At 53.0% G+C, this 20128-nt stretch overlaps 6 protein-coding genes across 6 annotated transcripts; 2 read left to right on the top strand and 4 right to left on the bottom strand.

Annotated features, from left to right (window-relative positions):
- Positions 1 to 303: 303 nt before the first annotated feature.
- On the bottom strand, positions 304 to 5328 carry BO79DRAFT_252832 (chromatin segregase YTA7; the record flags this gene model as incomplete). The annotated part of the gene is made up of 2 exons (XM_025685952.1): positions 304 to 3197; positions 3249 to 5328. The coding sequence occupies 2 exons, from the start codon at positions 5326 to 5328 to the stop codon at positions 304 to 306; spliced, it is 4974 nt and encodes a 1657-aa protein (XP_025542151.1).
- A 1532-nt stretch (positions 5329 to 6860) lies between these two features.
- BO79DRAFT_208132 (uncharacterized protein) lies at positions 6861 to 7423 on the top strand. Its single transcript, XM_025682321.1, has 3 exons — positions 6861 to 7037; positions 7115 to 7241; positions 7330 to 7423. Exons 1-3 carry the CDS (start codon positions 6912 to 6914, stop codon positions 7383 to 7385), a joined length of 309 nt encoding a protein of 102 aa, XP_025542150.1. The 5' UTR covers positions 6861 to 6911; the 3' UTR covers positions 7386 to 7423.
- A 175-nt stretch (positions 7424 to 7598) lies between these two features.
- On the bottom strand, positions 7599 to 10868 carry BO79DRAFT_80582 (putative C2H2 finger domain protein). Its single transcript, XM_025689775.1, has 5 exons — positions 10579 to 10868; positions 9726 to 10456; positions 9406 to 9669; positions 8649 to 9344; positions 7599 to 8584 (listed from the first exon to the last, which is right to left on the bottom strand). The coding sequence occupies exons 1-5, from the start codon at positions 10582 to 10584 to the stop codon at positions 7705 to 7707; spliced, it is 2577 nt and encodes an 858-aa protein (XP_025542149.1). The 5' UTR covers positions 10585 to 10868; the 3' UTR covers positions 7599 to 7704.
- Positions 10869 to 11624: 756 nt separating this feature from the next.
- BO79DRAFT_208130 (uncharacterized protein) lies at positions 11625 to 12168 on the top strand. Its single transcript, XM_025682320.1, has one exon. It carries the CDS (start codon positions 11760 to 11762, stop codon positions 11991 to 11993), a length of 234 nt encoding a protein of 77 aa, XP_025542148.1. The 5' UTR covers positions 11625 to 11759; the 3' UTR covers positions 11994 to 12168.
- A 2267-nt stretch (positions 12169 to 14435) lies between these two features.
- Positions 14436 to 18498, bottom strand: BO79DRAFT_80574 (putative C2H2 finger domain protein). Its single transcript, XM_025689774.1, has one exon. It carries the CDS (start codon positions 18207 to 18209, stop codon positions 14583 to 14585), a length of 3627 nt encoding a protein of 1208 aa, XP_025542147.1. The 5' UTR covers positions 18210 to 18498; the 3' UTR covers positions 14436 to 14582.
- Positions 18499 to 19374, bottom strand: BO79DRAFT_80573 (uncharacterized protein). The gene has a single exon (XM_025689773.1). The coding sequence runs from the start codon at positions 19266 to 19268 to the stop codon at positions 18789 to 18791; it is 480 nt and encodes a 159-aa protein (XP_025542146.1). The 5' UTR covers positions 19269 to 19374; the 3' UTR covers positions 18499 to 18788.
- Positions 19375 to 20128: the final 754 nt, after the last annotated feature.

The following is a 20128-nucleotide window of genomic DNA, read 5'->3' as shown; positions in this document are numbered from 1 at the left end:
AGTATAACCATCGTAGATGTATTCCCCAGTCTATCTACAAGAATACAGCCTTTTCCAGCTAATTCAACACGTCGGCAACAATATGCTGCACACCCAGATACATGCAAGATCCAAACAAATGACCGCCCATAAATCAGTACCAGTAGCAAAAAGAGCAACGCAGAGCAAGCAACACAACAAACAAAATTCAAGACAAGCAGGTATAAACATACGATACAATCCATGTCGCTTCAAAGAGGTATAAAGGTAAAGGGGGTATGATGGTATCCCACAAAGCAATCACACATGAAAACGCTCCTCCATCTACAGTGGATACAGCTGCTCCTTCGTCTTCTGGCTGATCGGCCCTATCTCCTGCATTGCCTGCATGTCCTCCAGCACTTCGTTGAATGTGTCCTGGATCCCCGCTGCCACCTTGCTCCGATTCCATTCTCCCCGCGTCTGCCACAGGTAGTCCATCAGGTTTGTGTTGATCTGCTCTAGCTGCTCCACGCTGCAGCCGCTCGTCCGCTGTGTGAGCTGCTCGTGCAGCTTCTGCACGTATTCCAGGTCCAGCGTTATTTTCGGCGACAGGTCCTCATTGTTCAGCAGCGACTGCATTCCCGCCGGCACATGCGCTGCCGGCTTCGTTGGGTGGTCGAACAGGGGTACCGGCGGCTGGGCCCGTGGCTGCGAGTGCGCCGGGCCATTTTCCAGCGGCGCCATATCGACAGCCGGTCGGGGCGACGGCTGGCTGCTGTCTCCCTGTTGTGTATCCGGAAGATGTTCCTCCTGCGATACCCGGTCCGGGTACTGCGTGAGATCGGGAAAATCATGTCGCATCCCTTGAGTGGCTACCGGACTCTGCGTGTACGGATTTGGCACTGAGGACTGCTCAGACGACTTCTTGTCCGACGTCGTCTGTGTCGTCGATGCCTCATTAGTGTACTCGTGAGGCTGAGATCCGGGCGCCATGGGCGTCATGGGGCCCTTCTGCGAGAAGCTTGAAATTCCCGACTCCCGGCGCACCTGCTGCGATGGCGCTGTGTGTGAATAGGGAGGTTTGGGCTGCGCCGACGGACCAAACGAACTCGTCTGTGTTTCCTTTTCGGCAGAGTGATCCGAGTTGGTCATGTAAGTATCACCATCACCATCCGGGCGGTCCTCATGCGAGCCGTTGCTGGTGAGCGCATGCGTACTGAGGTCGTTCAGGTCCGATCCGCCCCCGGTATGGTAGCCATTAGTGATGAAGCTCACTGTCGATCGACGGGTAGGGGTCACCGGTCGGGCCGTCTCCTTCGGACCAAGATCCGGGAACGTCTCACCTAGGACCACCGGCCCGCTGGACGGGCCCGACTCTGTGTTGCCGTGCGGGACTCGGTTTACCGCCGCACGACCGATCAGGCCTGCCTCCTCTTCTTCCGCCGCCTTGCGCGCCTTTTCGATGGCAAGTTTCTCTCTCTCCAGTTCTCGCACGTAGACCCCTTCGCATTCCGTCACCAGAGCGGGCTCAGTTTGCTCGATGGTAGCAATATCCACCTCGACATTGGACAACAGTTCATTAGCACGCAGCAGTCTTTCCTGCTCCCCTAGCTGCCGGGCGTCTTTAGCGAGCCTTTTAATGTCTGCCAAGAAGTCCTTGGGCCGCTTGTAGTACCCGTTCGACAACCGCTTCTCGATGGTGACTATCTCGAGGTTGTAGAAGAATTTGCCCGACACGGCCTCGCGCAGCCCAGGCACTCCATTCTTGTCGAAGGCCTTCTCAAACGGCCGGAAGGTGGTGCGCTGCTCTATCGGTAGATCACTTGTCACAATGTTCGGGTCTTCCTCCTCCCAAAGGTAGCGAATCTGAGATTCATCGATCACGCCAGTGCGGAACCGCTTGTACTTCTTGATCTGATCCATAATAGGCTGGATGCGGATCTTGAGGAGGTTGAGAGTTTGGTGGTCTTTCTTTTTCTGCGCCTTGAGCTGCTCCTTGGAGAGGGGCGTTGCTGGCTTAGGGGGCGGCGGGGGCGCAACTTCCAATGTCTCCAGCTCCCTCTTCTTCCGATTCTCCGGGTCGGGCAGGTGTGCAGGTGATGCCTTGACGTAGTCAATCACTTTAGTAAAGTATTCGTAGCGTGCCTCGCTACCTGGCGCTCTGAGATCGTAAAAGTTCTTCTTTGAATACCCAAACAAGTTCCGCAGCACACCGTTGTCCATATCCTCACCTGCCGACTCCTGAACGCCTAATAGCAGCACAGGATCGGTCGGAGGGACTGACCGCAATAAACCCAGGAACGTAGACATCACGGCCGGGCCGACAGTATCAGTCCAAGCCTGGATGTTTGGAATGTAGATTACACTCGGCTTGTGCCTTTTGACTTCGGCGAAAAGCTGGATGACGGCAGCCTCCGGTGACCGAGTCGAGTCGCTGAGCAGGGTAGGGAGATCGAACGCTTGGACATGGAGGCCCTCGAAATGGTGTAAAAGGGCGCCGGCCAGATACTGCTGGCCCATTCCTAGCGGCCCGCGGAGCAGCATGCGCGGACGGAATACCCGAGACCGATCGAACTCCTGTTGCATTTGTTCGCGCTGGAAGCTCCCTGATCCTTCCGGTTCCTCAAACTGCGCCTCTTCTAGCGCTGTAAGTCTCTTTCGCTGCGGCAAGATCAAAGACAACAAGTTCTTGATCTCCGTGAGAGGCGTGCGCAGCAAAGGCTCGACCGAGGGGGGCAGGGGTGAGGCACCCGACGAGGTTGATCGCTCCGACGACGGGACCATCTTCTTGATCGCCAACATGAAATCCTTGGGGGTCACTTCAATGGTCTTCGGGTCGATGAGTAGCTTCTGGTTAGACTTGTAGATTTGAGGGTAACGTCGTTGCACTGCATTGAGGGCTGCTTCTGTGCAGAGAGCACGAAGATCAGCACCTCCGTAGCCCTTGGTGATCTCCGCCAGCTCATCCTTAATGGGGCCAGGCAGCGGTGGATCCCAGCCCTTGGTGTGGATGTCCAGGATAGAACGTCGGCCATCCTTGTTGGGCAGAGGAAAGTAGAATTCGCGATCGAAACGACCAGGGCGTCGAAGTGCTGGGTCAATTGAGTCGGGACGGTTCGTGGCGCCAATGACGATGACTTGTCCACGTCCATCCATACCATCCATCAACGCCAGAAGAGTGGATACAATCGAGGCATGGATTTGTTCCTGCTTACTTGACCGTACAGGTGCCAATCCTACAGCAGTTAGCTTTCAATAATCTCCCGACAGAGAGGGGAGTCACTTACCATCGATTTCGTCAAAGAAGATAATGCTAGGCTGTGTCTTTCGAGCCTCTTCGAAGAGCAACCGAAGTTGTCGCTCCGCCTCACCCACCCATTTACTTAACGCGTCGGCACCCTTGCGCATGTAGAAGGTCACCTTACGGCCATTTGAGCTGACACTGTTCGCCAATGCTCGGGCGAGCAGCGTCTTACCAGTTCCGGGAGGACCATGGAAAAGCACTCCTCGCGGAGGTACGATGTGGAAGCGTTGGAAGATCTCTGGATATAGTAGCGGCAGCGACACCATTTCCTTCAACTGGTCGATGTGTCCCTGCAAGCCACCAACACTGTCGAAGTTGACGCTCATATCCACACCCAACGGGTCAGCATCAGCCAGTGTCTGCTTGTCTTTAACTTTGCCGAGATTTGCAGGCGTCCCGGCGTGGCCCTGGGCTGCATCGGCGCTGTGAGTCTGCGTGCCCAAGAGGCCGGCACCAGGCTGCGCAGGGCCCGAGATGGAACCCCCTGCACCACCCTTGGGATGCTGCATAACCTCGTCGTCACTGCTATCGCTGTCTACCCCACCCGTAGCAGCCGGTGCGCCCGGGGGCCCCAAAATGGCAGACGGCCCGCCGCCACCGAATGGCCCATATGTGGGAAACAGGGTGCGCTGCCAACTGTTGCCGCCGCCTCCCCGGCCGCGGCGTGAAGGGGATTCATTGACTTCGTTCTCGGCCTCCTCAATGGGCAGGATCAGATCAGGCCGGATGATGCGGTAGTCAACATCCTTGCGACTGCGGCGAGGCTTCTCGTAAACAATCTCCTGTTGTACTCGCCGACGAGGACGACCGCCGCGAAGATCCTCCAATTCCTCTGCGAGCTCCTCCGCGATGTCAGCACCCACTTCGGACTGTCCCCGGGATCGGGAGGCGCGCTTGCGGAGACCCGGGCGACGGCCGGCGGTGCTGTCCTCATCCTCCTCATGGGCCTGGCTTCCCTTGCGTGGTGAAGCTTGCGACTTCCCAGACTGTGAAATCTCGTCGTCGTCATTAGACTCTTCTTCCTCTGGCTCGAAATCACTCTCTTCGTCGTCTTGGCGTTTTCGTTGTGAACTTTTCGGCTTCTTTCGACTGGAACGGCGCGGGTGTGCAGCCTCGTCTTCCTCGGGCTGCTCGGCCTCGTCGTCTGCCTGCTGGCTGCGGTTGGGTCGATTCCTCCTTCGTGTCGTCGGGCCCTCATCCTCCTCGTCGTCGTCGTCATCGTCGCCGCCGCCCTCCTTTGCATCGCCATTCTCAGACTCTGGAACGAACCCTTCATCATCTGCTGTGGTTGTCTCTTGTCCCTCGCCTGCTGCAGGCGGCATGCCGTCCTCGAAGCTGATCTGAACATCGCTTTCCATAATTTCGAGTTGAGAGCCTTTGACCTCCATGGTGGTCTCATCGACCATCTCTTCATCCTCCTGCTTCGGCTGCAACTCCTCCTCTTCCTCCTCCTCATCGAGCACCGGGGCCCGCTTCGAGCCACGGGACCCCCGACGCCGCTCTAGCTCAGGGCTCCGTGTGGTTCCTCGTTCGACGGTCTCCATATGTCGTCCGGACGTCGTTAGGGCGTGGAAATCCTCCGATGGATCCCGCGTGCGCCGAGTGACCCGGCGGGGGCCCTGAAAGTTTTGTTTCAAGGCGTCGCCGACCTTCAGGGTGACCACCGTACTCTTGCGTTTCTGGGGCGAGGGTTTAGGGCGTTCGTCATCGTCCGTATCGTCGTCGTCGATGCTGCTGGATTCGGGTTCGTTGTAGAGGGGACGGTTCGTAGCGGCCCGGCGAGCGACTAAACCGCGAGCATTGCGTTGAGCGTTGGTATCATCGTCCTCTTCTTCGGACTCGGCGAATGAAAGGTCCTCGGCCTCGTCGAAGATCTCGTCATCGGAGATAATGTCGTCGTCGGAATCGCGACGGGCCCTTTTCTTGACGGGCTTGGACTTCTTCTTGGATTTGGTTCGAGAGGCGGAGCGTCGAGATGAGCGCACGGGATGATCGCTGTAGTCGTCATCGTCCGAGTCGGACTTGTTGGCCAACTCCTCGATGGAGCGCTTAGCACGAGGCATGATGCCGCGCCAGACAGGGGATCTTTTGCGAATTGCCATGTTAGTAGGGTGAACAAGACGAGGAAGTGATAGATTAGCAAGCAGAGGATGGAGAGAATGCCATAGAGAGCAGGGAAGATACAAGAAGCACGAGGGCGATGAAGCGTGGAGTTTAAGCCAGAGACGGGGAAGATGTCCCGCCGCGGCGATTAAACAGCGGAGAAGAATGACACTGGCACTTACAGAGGCCAATGTAACAAGAAAGTGAATGGAGGAATGAAAAGGCCCGTTGCAAACCGACAGAAAAGGCTGGTAGAAGGGGAAGCAAAACTCGAATACACTCACTCGGACAGACACACACAGAGCGAGCGATGGAGAGGTCTCTCACTCAACGAGCGACGATGATGGTAGATTCTCAGGCAAACCCACAATGAAAGCAGGTTTCAACGGCCATCAATTATTAATGGAGAGGGAAACAGAGGCCGTGAATAATACAACACGAGGGTAGGAGAGGGAGTGGGAGGGAAGAAAGGAAATAAAAAATAGAAGACGACGGCGAAGCGCAATGCGCCAAAAGCAAGAGGAGAGAGAGAAAGGCAGGGAAATGAAATGAACGGAGCGAGGCTCACGGACTGACCAACCGGAAGGGACGCGTCGCATGCAAGCTGCTCAGCACAGGGGGAGGGGAGGGGATTGGATCCCCGATGGAGAGGAGGGAAGAGAAAAAAAAAGGCAAATGAATGAATGAAGAAAGAAAAAAAAAAAGAATCTCCAAAGTGGCCAAAGTGATAGATAAATCCACCGGGGAAGAGAACGATGGATAGATCAAGAGACCGGAGATGCTCACAGCAGCAACAAGCAGTGAGAGAGAGAGACACAAGAGAAGCAGCAGCTGAACTGCGCGGGCAATTCAATTCAGTGCCCGGTCACTGGCCTCAGGCCACCACCCACCCGTCCCCGAGTGGTTACTAACCAGCAACCAGTTCCTAATGTAGTCTAGCGTAGCCGCCAATCCACGACTGTGCGCACCACAAACCAAACAAGTATCAGCCCTTTCCATTCTATCTTCGCTATTTCTCCCGTCCTGTTCCCCCCCCCCCGTTCCTTTCATAACAACATTCAACCCCCTCTATACCCCAAACAACAAACTCCCATTTCACCTCTACATAGACTCAAAATAATACAAAACTAAAATATCTCCTCGAACTTAAGAATATATCTTATATCATTTCCAATTATAACCCACCAAAAATCCAAAACCTTCTCCAAGATAAAATCATAAAAATCATAGTAGATCTTGAACCACATCTCAGCCCCATAATGTGCCTAGATAGTTAAAAAATAAAAATAGTAGCCCACGATTTTTTCCCCACGAAGCTTATCGCCCTTAAACTCCTTGCCCCTCCCCGCGTGTTCTCGACTTTCGCCTCTCGCTTGATATCATGTGACTGTCTGGCCGAAGGCATCGCTGAGTCAGCACGGTCCGTCTCTCGCCGAAAGCAACTTTCAACTTGCGGAGATACATACATATCTACTACAGAAACAAAAATCATATTTATTGTCACTCCTACCTTATCTAATAACTACCATTGAAATTCATGAAAATGTTCTCCCGCTTCTTCACCCCAATCCTCCGCTCCCGGATCCCCATCACTCAGCGGGCCTCCCTGTCCACCTCCACTGCCAGATGGAGCCAGGACTCGTCATCATCCAGTGCTTATAGGGAAGGAGTAAGTATATCCATCTATTTATCTACTTACCTACCTGTCTCACCATAAGTCAATTCAATGCTTACCCATGCAACCAGATGGCCCGCTACAAACTCTTTGTGAGTCCCTTTGCCAAGGTCTTCCTCGGTGCCATCTTCACCTATCAAGTCATCCACTGGACGTGGTTGAAGTTGGAGATGGATGAGTCTAAGGCGGAGAAGAATAGTAAGTGCCCTTTATCCTCTACTTGATCTTTGGTTCTTGTGTTGTTATGAAATTGAAGGACAGAATGTGGCTGACTGATCCCATGTAGAGGAGGTAGAGGCGCTGGAGAAGAAGGCTAAGGAATTGACCGGCGCGCAAAAATAAGCGTTTCATCGCCTCGTTCAATTGGTTTATTACTTGTGTCTTGGAGTGTATATATACCCCTACTTATCTCATATTTATATATTTATGTCTATGTGGAGTGCTTGTAGTAGTGGTAATTTTGTTCTTGAGTCTTGATTGTTGGCATGCGTGTCTTCGTTATATATGTGTGTGTGTCCTAACGCTATGAAAAACAAAACAAATGATGTGACTGGACGTGGCTAAAGTTACATGCCCCCCTTATCTGTCATGAAGATCCTCCAACCATAGTAGGCTCATCAATACTGTAAAGATGGTGGAGCACCGCTTGATCCGTGCCAAGTTATTGCATCCCCTCGTGCGAGGCTAGGCCAAGACAATAAGCTGAGCTGCCTTCGTGAGGCAACCGACTCGGCTGCATGGTGTCGTCACCACGATAGAACGATCCCCATGAGGAATCGAGTCTCGACCGTTTGTCCAGACCCGCCATCTGTGCGACATGTCTGTGAGGGTTCGTTGGAGACTGTAGCGCCGGAAATTTTCGCTTCCGCAAATTCGACGATTGAGGGTAAGAATTAGACTGATTGTGTTGCAACGAGTCAGTCTCAGGCGTCGGTTCCTCGTCGATCGCCATCAAGTCATCCTGCAATGGCTCGTGCTCGGCAGCGCATTCGCTGCTCACGGATTCGTCATCGCTGATTTCATCCATGGCCGGCTCACTCTCATACCCGTTGCCGTCGGCCCGTTGTTTCTTGATCTCTTCCCGCTCTTGACTCTTAGTTAGATGTCCAGAGGGGAGGAGCCAGTCTTCCACGCGCTCGCCTTTCTTGAAATGTTCGACATCGATGTGGTTATATCGTTCGTTCCAGGCGCCCACTCCCTGTGTCTTCAGGGGTAGCAGGACCCGACAGAACCCGCACCAGTAGTGCGAGGGACGCGGATCACCGTCGCGGTTAATCCGATTGTTGCACAGTGACGCCCGGACCTCGTCGTCATCGGTTTCGTGATGCTTCTTCAGGTGCTGGACGTATATCTCCTGGCGGTAGAATAGGCGCGCACACGGGAGGCCCTCTTGCGTGGCATCGGGCAGGGTGCACCGCCAACACTGCGCGTGGAAATGCTGGGAGTTTTCGTGGCGTTTCCAATCGGCCTTGCTGCCGAATGTTTTGTTGCACTTGGAGAAGGTGCATCCATATGGCCGTTCGTGGCGCTTCTTATGCTTCCTTTCAAAACCACTCAGTCAGAAAAGCCCCGGCTGATATTAAAAGAGAACCAAGGCTCACTTACTTCATCTCACATCGCAGACGCGTCCGCTTCGTGCAAAATTCACATTGAATCCAGCCCTTCTTCTCACGGTCTTCATCTGGAGTGGCTCGGGAAGGGGCGTGGCTGGAGCCAGACGGCCCGGAAAGACGATCAAGGGCGGCGGACAAGATCCTTTGTAGCATATCGCGCTTGCGGTCCGACAGCTCCACATTCTGGTCGACAATTTCGTCTCCTGACTCAGATTGCTGGCTTCGTCTTCGCTCGTTGGTGTTCATGGCCTTTGTCATCGCATTGATCATGTTGACTGCAGCTTCGTTGACCATGTCGTCCATCTTTCCGTTTCTGGCGGTGTCGAGCTGGGCGGGTAGGGGAACCTTTTGGTCCAACGAAGATTCCAGATTGAGAGCTCTCAGAGCGGGCAGCTCGCTAGGGAGTGGCTTTGCAAGCGGCGCTTGGACCGATGCAGCGTCAGCGCTCCGGTCGTTGTACTCTTCATTCATTCGCATAACGGTATCTGGTGTGAGGGTCTCAGGCGACGGAAATCCTCTATCGACGCTAACTGGGGAGGCCGAAGAGCCTTGAATTGTATCTTTCGCAATACTCTCGGACTGGGAGACTGGCTCGGCCTGTAGGGTTGGCGCTTCTTCCGACAGGGAATCGATGAAAGAGGACCCCAGCTCCTGCGGCTTCACGCAGGTTTCATACCACTCATGCGACCTAGATAAGATGTTAATGTCTCCATCTTGTAGCTGATACGCAGAGTGTTCAAGTGACCTACCTCCGTAGCAGCTCCTCAACGTCCTCGTCACTGTGCATACGAGCAAGATGTTGACGGAAGTTGTCCAACCGGGGCCATTTCTTATTCCGGCGTGGGCAGTTATGTCCGAAGCACATGTAGAGGACTTTCGGCCCCCGCTCAGGCTCCTGCTTGTGAACACACTTCTTGTGACGAGCCAGGTCGTTGATGGTACCGAACCCCTCTTTGCGGGTGCAGTTCGGCTCGTCGCATTTGAAGAGCTTCTTGTGCCTGGCTTCGTGTTTCCTGTGACAGTCAGCTTCCCAGCCCTTTTACTGAAGCAAGCACCTAAGGGAACGCACCTTTTGTCGGAAGGACATTTGCCAGTCCATTGACAACCAGGGTAGTCACACTTGATCACGTCCTGGCACAACAAGGACGGAGAGTCCAACGCATCCATGGCGTCACCATATGGGGCGGTGTTGAGGTCGAGTGCGGATACTCTATCATCCTGCTCGTGGTCGAGAGGTGCCAGAAATGGGCTGCAGGCCGACTCGAGGGCGTATGATGCAGCCACAGAGCGGGTGGTGCAGCCCTGCGTACTATATCCGGAGTCGGACAGATGGATACCGGTATACTGACTGCCAGCCTCGGAGGGCGTGCTGTGATGCCCACTTGATGACCGGCGATCGAGGCCGTAGACTTGGTGCGAACGCGGGACAACGAACGCAGCGGGATAGATGGGCCCACCTGTCACTTGGAGCGGGTTCCACGCCTCTTGGTCGTTTCTCCATCGGGTCAGCGGAGGATAGGCGGAGGCATCGAATAGCTGGGGGAGGGGCGAGGATGATTGCTTGTGATACAGTGACCATGGTTGAAGAATGGATGGATGACTAGGATGAGGAATGGCTGGCTCGGATGCGAATTGGAAGCCCAAGAATGACGCCGGATCGCCCAGCGTGAGGTCGGACGGGGACAGCCCATCGGATGAGAGGTCGACCTGCGAAGAACCTGACGTAGGCACTGCCCGAGTGCCCATGATTCCTTGTAGGATATCACTGGAGTTGTCCCAGGGTTTGCTGGGATCGGATGTCTGTGTCACCAAGAGTCAGCTCTGGCCCGTCTCTTGGCCGGCCGGGCATGTACATATATCCCGCCCGCCGGTGCATGACTGAATATTCAGGGGGGATAAACAAAAAGAAAACTGCAACATACACTCATGATGTGTGTGATAATGGCAGGATGAAGCAGATCCTACAGGAGTAAGCTCACCCGCTTTCTCGGTGTGTTATTGGCGAGTAGGAAGATAGCCTCTGGCGAGACGGGAGGAGAGGGCGGACACTGGGAGGTTTATCATATAGCAAGAGGGGACGAAACCCGTCGTGAGGAAACCGATCGGGTTCTAAACCGAGACGGCGATGATGAGCCACAACGCTCCTATGATGATCAATTTCCTTTTCCCCTTCGGGGTAGAATCGTTGGGTTAGGAGATTGTCGAGCACTGGGTCCCAGCTGAGAAGAAGGAAATGATAGAGAGCCGGTAGATCGGCCGCGTATCACTAGAAGGAATAATATATTGGGAGACAAGAGGAGGAGGGAGGAGAAGGAAGAGGGAGGGGAGAATCAGCTGTGGTCGGCGACCAGAAAGACACCTGGGCTAAACGAAAGCAGGAAAAGAAAGGGAGGAGAGTGAAAATCAGCCGGATGAGCGACCGATGAACCGGAGAAAAAGAAATGGGAGGAGAAAGAGACGAGACGAGCAGAAGAGGAGAAGAAGAAAAAAAAAAATTCACCAAAAAAGCAAGACAGCGAAAGAGGGGGAACGATAGGAAGAGCGACTGGAACTAAGCATGCAAGAAGACGAGGAGCAGCAGCAGCAGCACAAGCAAGCAGTAAGCGAATAGTTGGATGGGGAACAATGGCAAAGTGGATGGAAAATACGCAGTCCAAGAGGTGGAAAAAGGAAATAATGCAAGTAAAAAAAAAATAAATTAGAGAGAAATAAATAATAATTAAGAATAAACAAATATACCGAATTAATTAAATCATTACTGTAAGAATAAAATAAAATAAATAAAAACCGACAGAGAACAGACGACAGGCCGGAAAAAGCAAAACTGGAGAGAGACCGAGAGAGAAAGAGAGGATCGACCGAGGATCTCCATTACAAACCCTCAAAATGCCTCCCCCCCCCACGCGATAACGTGTCGAGGTGAGGGAGGAATTGAGTCAACAATCCAGAAAAAGAGGCATCCCAGGGCCCCATCAGAAAGCTCTGACATGACGAGCTAATCGAAGCGGATGGTCATGGCATGTCCCACGTCAAGGTCTCCGCAAGCTGGCATTGCTGGAGAAGAGGAGGCCAGAAGGAATGCCACGCCGATCATCCTTAGTTAATGCTCATCTCATCCTTCCATCCACTGGGTCTTCCTGCTGCAGGTCTTTTGGCTAGCAACTTTCATTGCGCTTCCCCGATCGATCGAGCCCAGCAGACTAGAGAGGAGTGCGGTGACAGGTTGAGACTCTACATTATGTGGAACGAAGCTGGGGGAAAAGGGAAAAAGCTGCTGGAGAACTGGAGCCGGTCTAGAGAGGCCGGTGGACTCCATCCCGTTAAGCATCCAAGCTAGTCCAGACGGACCTGTCAGAGCCAGTAAGCCGACCCACGGTACAAGACTCGATAGATCCTCTTTCCGATAGGCTGGGTCGATAGGAGTGGATGGATGGATAGATTGATTGATGGAGAGAGATTGATGGATGGATGGATGGATGGATGGAGAATGGCAAGGACCAGCTATCGTCCATCCTCTTACCGGCGCTCAGGATCCGATCGAGATGCGATCCCAACGGGCGACACAAGGACCCTCTGGACCCATGGATGATGGACTGATAGATAGTAGGAAGAGGAAGAATAGTCCGACAGACTAGACTTCTCGCTAGTAATGGGCTGTATTGACTTCGGCGCAATTATTCTCAGCCATCATCATTCCTCATCATCGTCGTTCTCTTCCTCTTACCCCCCACGGGTAGTAGTAGTTGTCGTTTTGAATTTCTTTTTCTTTTTTTCTTTTACTTCTACCATTTTCGTATTGCTCTTTTCTCTTCTTTTCTTCTCTGTTTTTTCTTCGGTTTTCTTTTATTCCGTATTTATTTGCTTTTTATTTTTCTTTCGCTGTTGTCAACTGTTGCTTTTGCCCTTTTCAGCTTTACTACCACCTGGCTGGGGCAGGATCATCCTTGTTCTGTGCATCTCCTCGGAGCCTCTGTCTTTCTCGTATTTAGGCACTCAAGTGATACTATCCGGCATCACTAGCAGCTCGACGGGAGGGGGGAAACAAAAGTCACAGACAGTCCGCATTCAGACTCCCCGGAGCAGGCCATACTCGGTCGAGTAATCAGTCACTCCCAATGAATTGGTGGGAAAGCAGAGGGGGTAAGGGGAAAGGAAAGGGAAGGGAAGGAAAAAAGAGAGTAGAAGCCCTCGTATGTAAGGTGGTTGAGCGATCATCACGCGGCCGCAGCTCCATTGGCTGCAGGCCCATCGCCAGGGGAAGAAATCCGGTTCAACAAAAGACGGGGCGAACCTTTTTCCCTCGCGGAGAGCCGGACTAAAAGTCACTAACGGGGGCTGTGTCAGTAAGGAGGGCCCCCGATAAGCCGTTCGTCGTGAAGTGACAGCCTGGGTCCATACCCACTTGGTCAATCTTCTCGCTTGGAATCTTCATTGTCTCTGTCGCTCTCTCCCGCTATTATCCACCCCGTTTAGGTTTCGCGTCTTCCAGCCCACACCCCCCTCCTCATCCATCCCCGGCGAGTGATCAGTGAAGACTCCGATCGAGAGGGTAGGGTAGGGTAGCGAACCCTTCACCCGCGTCCCGGACGATCCCTCAGGGAGGTCCGTTATGGATCTACACCCAAAGTCATCACACTGCAGCAATCTATCTGATATAGTCTAGTCGACTGACTGACCACAAGCAGACTGGTTGCAGAGAGAAAGATGTTAGCTTCCCCATTTCTCTTCATCTGCCTTTCTTTCCATGTTCGTTATCTTTCACTTACCCATTCCTCCGAAACACACGACAGACCTACCTAATTTTACACCCCCTCTCCCCCAAGCTAGATGCATGCCGGAACCTCAATACCTGTAGAGACCCAAGAGAGAAAGAGTAGCGTGTCCAGTAGTGTCATGGTCGGTCGATCGACTAGTTTAGTTTCCACGCCTTTCCTCCCCGTGAATCCCTTACTCCCTTCCTTTCCCCATCATCGTCCCCGTCTGCCTAAAAATATGACCTCCAGCGTCAGATCATACCCCGAGGGATCTCCTTCAATAGAGCAACGGTTGAGGTTCCAAGCCTCATGGGCTGTGCTCGCAGCGTCGTAACCACGGGGGGACTATGCTTTCACCCACCACCACACCCCCCATCCTGTGCTTCCGCCAGGGTCGTTGATCAGCCGTTGGTTTCGCCTTCTCCGACCGACATTGACAGGCAGCGAGGAGGGAATCTTCCGTCCTGCGTTGAATGTCGACCGGATGCCATCCCCTCACCACCCGCTGCAGTGTGCCGTCAAGTTTCTCTGCGACGTGCGTCGTCTCTCCTCCAATCATCGCATCCTGACCAATTGACAATTTGGGGGCCACGCGTGCAGCGTGCATACGATGTCAGTAGGTAGCACACAGGGCAATAGATGCGAAACTAGCTCATTCCTAGATTGACGGGGTTCGGCGACCATCGTAGTCCTGGATCTCGGCTGACGCCATCCATCCCTGGCCAAGCCCCAAGAGATACGCCAAACTAAAAAAAAGAAAAGAAAATTAAATCGGAACCCAAAACCTATCTGGACAAGAATAAGAAAAGAGATTGGGAGAACCTCTAAGCAGGTCAAAAAGGGATCCTGTAGGATAAACCGAACCACAGTAACATACATGCATACAATACAATATTCTTTCCCAAGAACGGTCAATGGTGCAATGTTCAATCCAATGGTGGGTATATAGGTGGATGCAGATCAACAAGATACAGAAATAAGACCTAAAAAGCAGAACAAGGAAAAAGAAGTAAAATCCATTCCCAAAAATCCGAGTGTGGTCATGGGAGTATTTCCTAGGATAGACGACCGTTCCAAGCGCATTCCATCCTCCACCCTTCACGATCTGCAACTGCTGCGCTAGGGTCATAAGCCCCGTGAGACGTTACGGCGTCGCCTCTCCCGATCGAGGATCAGGGCTGTTCTCGGTAGCCCCCCGGAACGTAAGGCATGGCCGGTGGCATCGAGCCTTGATACCCATAGCGGTGGTCCGTGGAAGGTGATACGTAAACTGGCCCCTGATGATCATAGGTGGGCTGCATGTCCGTGGGGGATAGGGAGAAGCTATACGGGTCCTGCAACACACTGAGGTTTGGACTGGGGACCCTCAGTCGAGGCCCAGCGTTGAAAGGGGGCGGATAGGTGACCGAATTCTGATGCACCGGCATGAGCCGCGTCTGATCCGCACTCCCCCCTGGCAGGCCCATTATGGGCGCATCATCGTACGCGTCAATTGACTCAGGCTCGGCGGAGATCCAACCACCAGGCATGGTTGGCAAGTGGGGGGAATATGACGGAGTGAAGGACATCATAGGCTCCTGGGCGTTCTCGTCATTATTGCTGGCGTATGGTGCCTGCGTGAGATCCATCGATACCACCGAGGGTCCGTCAACGCCATCCGAGTTTGGCATATAACGGCTGGCTTCATTTGGTGGGGTCCCTGGATTCAGTCCAGGAGCGGGCTCATCGCTAGGACCAGTAGTCTCGATCATTGGAAGATCCCTCTCATCTACAAGCGCCAAAACGGGCATAGCGATCTGTTCCATGTGCTTGGCCAAGTGCACCGTTAGCTTCTTCCAGGTGCTACAGACATTACCGCAAAAGCGGCACGGTTCGTCCTTGGGTCCCCTGGGCGTGTCATGTCGACACTTCTCTACAAGGTCCCAGAGGTGTTCAATCTCCCGCTCGCGATTGCTGTCTTCCTGCGAGTCCGGAGAGACAGATTCGCCTTTGGTCTTGGTCGACGCCCCCTGGTTTTTCGGTTTCTTGACTTTGGGCTCTGGCATCTTATGTTCCCTGACAAGATGTTGTACAAAGTTGTCCTTCCGGTAGCAAGTATGGTTGCAATCAGGAACTGTACACGTCCACCACTCTAGTTTTCTATGTCGCTCACTTTCGTGTCGGACCCAATCAGCCTTTCGCTTGAAGGACTTGGGGTCCGAGCACTGTGGGAAGGTACATGTAAATGGCTGCACATCTTCGTGGACATGCTTGGTCCAGTCTGAAGGTTTCTGAAACTTCTTGACTTGGAAGCATACCGGGCATTCGAACTCCGCTGGCAACCGTTTAACCGGCGGTAGGGGTACACCCGGGGGAAACTGTGCTGCAGTGACGGCGCTTTCTCCAAGCTTGTGAGGATCGTCCTCGACCGCTCCATGACCCGGGATATGAAACTGCGTGTGAGCAGCTTCGGGGCTAGCGCGAGGTGCCAGCAATTTTGCCTCGCCACCCAATGCGAAGCAGAACTTCCCTGATTTACATTTTTTCTGGCCAACAGCACGTGTATGGCTTTGCTTGCTCTCTACTAGCTTCCGGTACCGACGAAGCTGCTCGTGAGCAAAGCGTTCAATCAATGCGGGCGGAAGTCGGGGATTGATCTGCGTGATTTGGTTCTTAAAACCCTCGAGAGTCGGCACCGGCAAATGCGATGGGAGCGGGAACTGCATCACCAATCCCTTTTCGTCCACCATGTCGTCATCCTCATCATCTGCATTGGCTCCCGCGTGGTCCTCTCCTGGACTCTTCTGCGGGGCTTCGTGGTGGTTGCTTGCCCGTGGTGAGTAGGCAATGTTGGGGATCGGTGGTCCGCCATGACTGGTCATCAGGTCCATTAACCCGGGAGCTGAAGCTCTTGGTAGCTCACTTCGGCTTCTTCCCCGACCTTTCAGATATGTCCAGGGGCCTGTGGCTGGATTTGGCGACGCAGCCCGGAGGGAATCTTTGCCTCCAATAGCGGCCATCTGTCCGGCAATAGCGATCACGGCACTGCTTGTGTTAAGGCTTGGAGACCTGGATCGACTGAGGTTCAACCGGTGAGGGAAGCTGTCCTTTCTCAACGGGGGACTCTTGACATCTTCAGCTTTGCTCGCGCCCTCCGTGCTGGGGGGAATGATTGAGAGATCCGATAGGCGCCGTTTCAAGTTGCTGGAGGGTTTTCTGTGTAGGAATTTTCGGAGGCTACTTCGTCTTTCATGTTTCTTGTCATTTAGTGACATATTTTCGAAGGAGCCACCTGGGCCGATAATACTGTTGACTTCTGCATCGTTCAAATGCCGGGTGCCCCAAGTCGCCGAGCGCGAGGCGGTGTCAATGTCCTTGGCTCGTCGTTGATATTCTACCATGGCAGCACTCGAGCTTGCAGGCTGCATCCGCGTCTCCTGGGGAAATGCGTCGTGCTCAGGATCCCGCCATGGAGGAGCCCCGAGGAACTGATGTGGGGACGGTTCTCCATCTTCGGGTCTCTGTTGCTCTTCCTCAGGGGCAACTTCTGCATCCTCGTGTGCCCACCTCGCTTCATTGACACTGACAGCTGGTGAGTCTGATCGGCTTTCTGCACTGTCCGATCCGCCTTCACTGATGCCATCATCGCTACTTTCATGGAGCAAGAGCCCAGGCCCCGGTACGGCGGGTTCCAAAAGTCGAGATTTTAGGGAGAAGTAATCCGGCTGAAGCGATGGGTCCCCGGCACTTTTGGCTCTGCGTCTGCCTCCCAGGTGGCTACGATTCCCACCAAGCAAGGAAGTGTCCTCGTCTCCTGCCTCACTATTCGCAGCGCTTACAGATGCTGACCATGACTGGATGTCGGCATTCTTCTCCTCTAGTCGTCGTCGATTTTCCATCTCGTTCGGACTTGGGACGAAAATGTCGTCTCGTGACGATGGCTCAACGCCGCCTTGCCCGGTAGTCATGTTGGGCAACCAGGAACCGTCGTTCGCTCGTGCAACTGTATAGCGTTGCCCGATTGCCCCGTAGCTTTCTTCGACGCCCTCATTTTCTGAATCACTGGTCATATCGTTCGGTGAAAGATGGTTGGAAGTCAGGCTCCGGCGTCGCCCGGCTGAAGAAGCATCTCTGACCGGTGAGTCCCCGCGGGAGTAGCTTTCGATCTTGACAATAGGACTCCTTGCTCTGGCCGAATCCGGAAATGCATGAACACTGAGGTTATCGCTCTGGGGACTTGTGATCAATGACAGTGCTTGGGGTTGCCGCGCCATAATGTCGCGCTCAGTCTGAGACTTGATGTGATCCGTATCTGGCAGTAGACTAGATTCCCTGACCGGAGTCCAACCAGCTTGCTGTGGCGACAGCATGGACGTTGACGAGGGCAGCATGTCAGTAGCCGAGGTGTCAATATTCGGTAGGGGCAGCGCCATGTTGTTGTCATGTTGCAGTGCATTGTTCCCAAAATCCACGTCCATGCCAAAACCTGCGGATAATATATCGGCGCTGGGGGACGTGTGCGCACTCATATCGCTCGAAAAGTCATCGGTTGGGCTGAGAAACTCTGAGTAAGAAGCCGCTTGACCGTTGGCATGTCCATTGGCTAAGTCATCGTGTGTTTGTATATTCAAGGGAGACGATGGATTTCCTGTGCTATGGTCTTCACCAGGAACAGGCGTTAATCTGATAGCGGAGGACTTGAAGGAAGCTTCATCGGGGTCCAAGGGGGCCGAGAGGTAAGGGTCGTGGTAGTTGGAATCGTAGAAAGTCATATCGGTGGGCGACTCGTCCTGGATGAGCCTCGGTGATAAGGTGGACATGCTTGCAGTGGGCCTTTGGGTCGTATCGACCGTGCGATTTGCGCGGTAAGAATTATGCGGTGAATGCCAGCGATCACCTCTTCAGTAAGAAGAAGTCTCGGTGATCCAAGAAAACAGCTGGGATTCTGCTGTTCTGCAGGCTTGGTTTCAGTCTGTCTCGGTGAAGCAGACTACACACAAAGACCAGTGAACGGGAATCCGAGATAGCATTTCTAGATCGACATGGAGGAGAACAGGGCGCCTCGGCGTTCGTAAGCAGCGAAAACGGCGTAGAAGCAATGAAGAATATTCAGGAATGCCCCTTAAATCAGTATGTGGCGGGCGCAACGTGAAGTGGGTAAGCCACCGTCGCAGTAAGCCGGGAGGAGCGAGTTAGTAGAGTGAAGAACAAATGAGGCCAAGACCCGAGCTTGGAGTACTACTAGTAGTACTTAGTCACGAGCGAGGGGAAAACAAGTGACTGAAGATTGCAGAAGAGAGTTCAGCTAAGCGGGACGGAATCCTGAGTGGAGCGACATGCAGTGGAAGTAGTACGGGGAAGGGGAAGGAGAAAGGAAAACGATGGATTCAGGATGTTGGTTAGTTGTTGGTGGTCCAAGTTGAGGTGGTGAAGAGAAGTAGTAGTAGTAGTAGTAGTAGTAGTAGAGAGAGAGAGAGAGAGGTAAGCGTGGGGGTGGAGGGAATAATAGAGAGGATAGCGATAGTAGTAGGATAGATTACGGGTATTAAATGTATTTCGATAAGTAGAGCCGCAGTCACGGGGAACGAGGGTGAGAGAGAGAGGAACGAGCGAAATATTGGGTGGAAAAGGGAGAAAGTAAAAGAAAAACAAGAAAGCCCAGGAAACGAGGCTCTGGTCTTGAGAAGCCTGGCCTGAGAAGATGACGCGAAGGAAATGCCAGAAATTAAGAGGGTGAGTGAGTGGGTGAGAAGAGAGGAAGAGAAGAGAAAAAGAGAGAGAGAGAGAGAGAGAGAAAACGAGGGAAAGCGCAAAGGCGCCTTGCGGCTGTGACTGAACAGGGAATCCACATTCACCACTCGAAGAGAACTGAGCCACATCGGAAGGGGGGTGGGTGAAGCTTACTGTGTAATACTACTACTTCTAGTAGTAGTATTCCATAGTATTAGGGGGGGCCAGTCAGGCCAAGCTACTAAATTTCCAAACCATCATCTTCAATTGTCACAACCGGATGAAGGCCTCAATCTGGCTGGTGAGAATGGCGACGATACGCGCCGGCGTGCAGCATTGCGAGCCACTCACAGCCAAGCGGGGTACCAACTAGTAGCTAAACTAAAACTAACAGGTTCAGGTACGAATCAGTCATAGTTAGTTAGTGTTGGTGGGGTGGTGGTGGGAATTGCAGTTATGTTATGCCCATCTCCTGAATATTCACAGTGCTTGCTCTCTCTTCATATCTTAAGAAATAATTTACTATCCCAGCACTGACCTCTTCCCAATCATCCTACGAAAATGTCATATTAATAACGGAGATAATAATAATTGGTTAGTAGAAGAATAGATGAACAAAATAAAATAAAAATAATCCGAAGTCTGCACGCTTGCTGATCCCTTCCTCTCCGACTATCTATCAACCAACCCTATGAACATCAGAAAAGAAACCCACATGCTACAAATGATCAGTGGATCACAAACACACAACCCAACCCGATGAACACCCCATCCCCATCCCTACAAGGACACCAATCTCAAACCATGGATCCATCCTATCCTATCCGTCCATATTCCCCGTCATGACAAAAAAATTTTAAAGCAGCTCGGAAATTCGCAGGGCTCGTGCCGTCCCCACCAAGTCCCCACTTGACCTTGATTATCGCAATCTACTAAAGTACTCAGTACTCGTCTCTTGTCACCAAGGGAAGGAGAATAATAACTGGTAGAAGTGTGAGTGTTTCTATTC

The sequence above is a fragment of the Aspergillus costaricaensis genome (assembly GCF_003184835.1).
Source record: "Aspergillus costaricaensis CBS 115574 unplaced genomic scaffold BO79scaffold_8, whole genome shotgun sequence".
In the NCBI taxonomy this organism is placed as follows: domain Eukaryota; kingdom Fungi; phylum Ascomycota; class Eurotiomycetes; order Eurotiales; family Aspergillaceae; genus Aspergillus; species Aspergillus costaricensis.
This window is presented reverse-complemented; position numbering and strand designations above follow the sequence as displayed.

Excerpts from the sequence above, each read along its gene's own strand:
- BO79DRAFT_208132 (XM_025682321.1), top strand. The coding sequence starts at position 6,912 with ATGTTCTCCCGCTTCTTCACCCCAATCCTCCGCTCCCGGATCCCCATC. Across the intron at positions 7,038-7,114 it reads CCAGTGCTTATAGGGAAGGA|ATGGCCCGCTACAAACTCTT; the intron begins GTAAGTATATCC and ends CCATGCAACCAG. Across the intron at positions 7,242-7,329 it reads GTCTAAGGCGGAGAAGAATA|AGGAGGTAGAGGCGCTGGAG; the intron begins GTAAGTGCCCTT and ends GATCCCATGTAG.
- BO79DRAFT_80582 (XM_025689775.1), bottom strand. Across the intron at positions 9,345-9,405 it reads GTTGAGGAGCTGCTACGGAG|GTCGCATGAGTGGTATGAAA; the intron begins GTAGGTCACTTG and ends CATCTTATCTAG. Across the intron at positions 8,585-8,648 it reads CGTCTGCGATGTGAGATGAA|GAAGCATAAGAAGCGCCACG; the intron begins GTAAGTGAGCCT and ends TGGTTTTGAAAG.
- BO79DRAFT_208130 (XM_025682320.1), top strand. The coding sequence starts at position 11,760 with ATGCTCATCTCATCCTTCCATCCACTGGGTCTTCCTGCTGCAGGTCTT.
- BO79DRAFT_80574 (XM_025689774.1), bottom strand. The coding sequence starts at position 18,209 with ATGTCCACCTTATCACCGAGGCTCATCCAGGACGAGTCGCCCACCGAT.
- BO79DRAFT_80573 (XM_025689773.1), bottom strand. The coding sequence starts at position 19,268 with ATGTGGCTCAGTTCTCTTCGAGTGGTGAATGTGGATTCCCTGTTCAGT.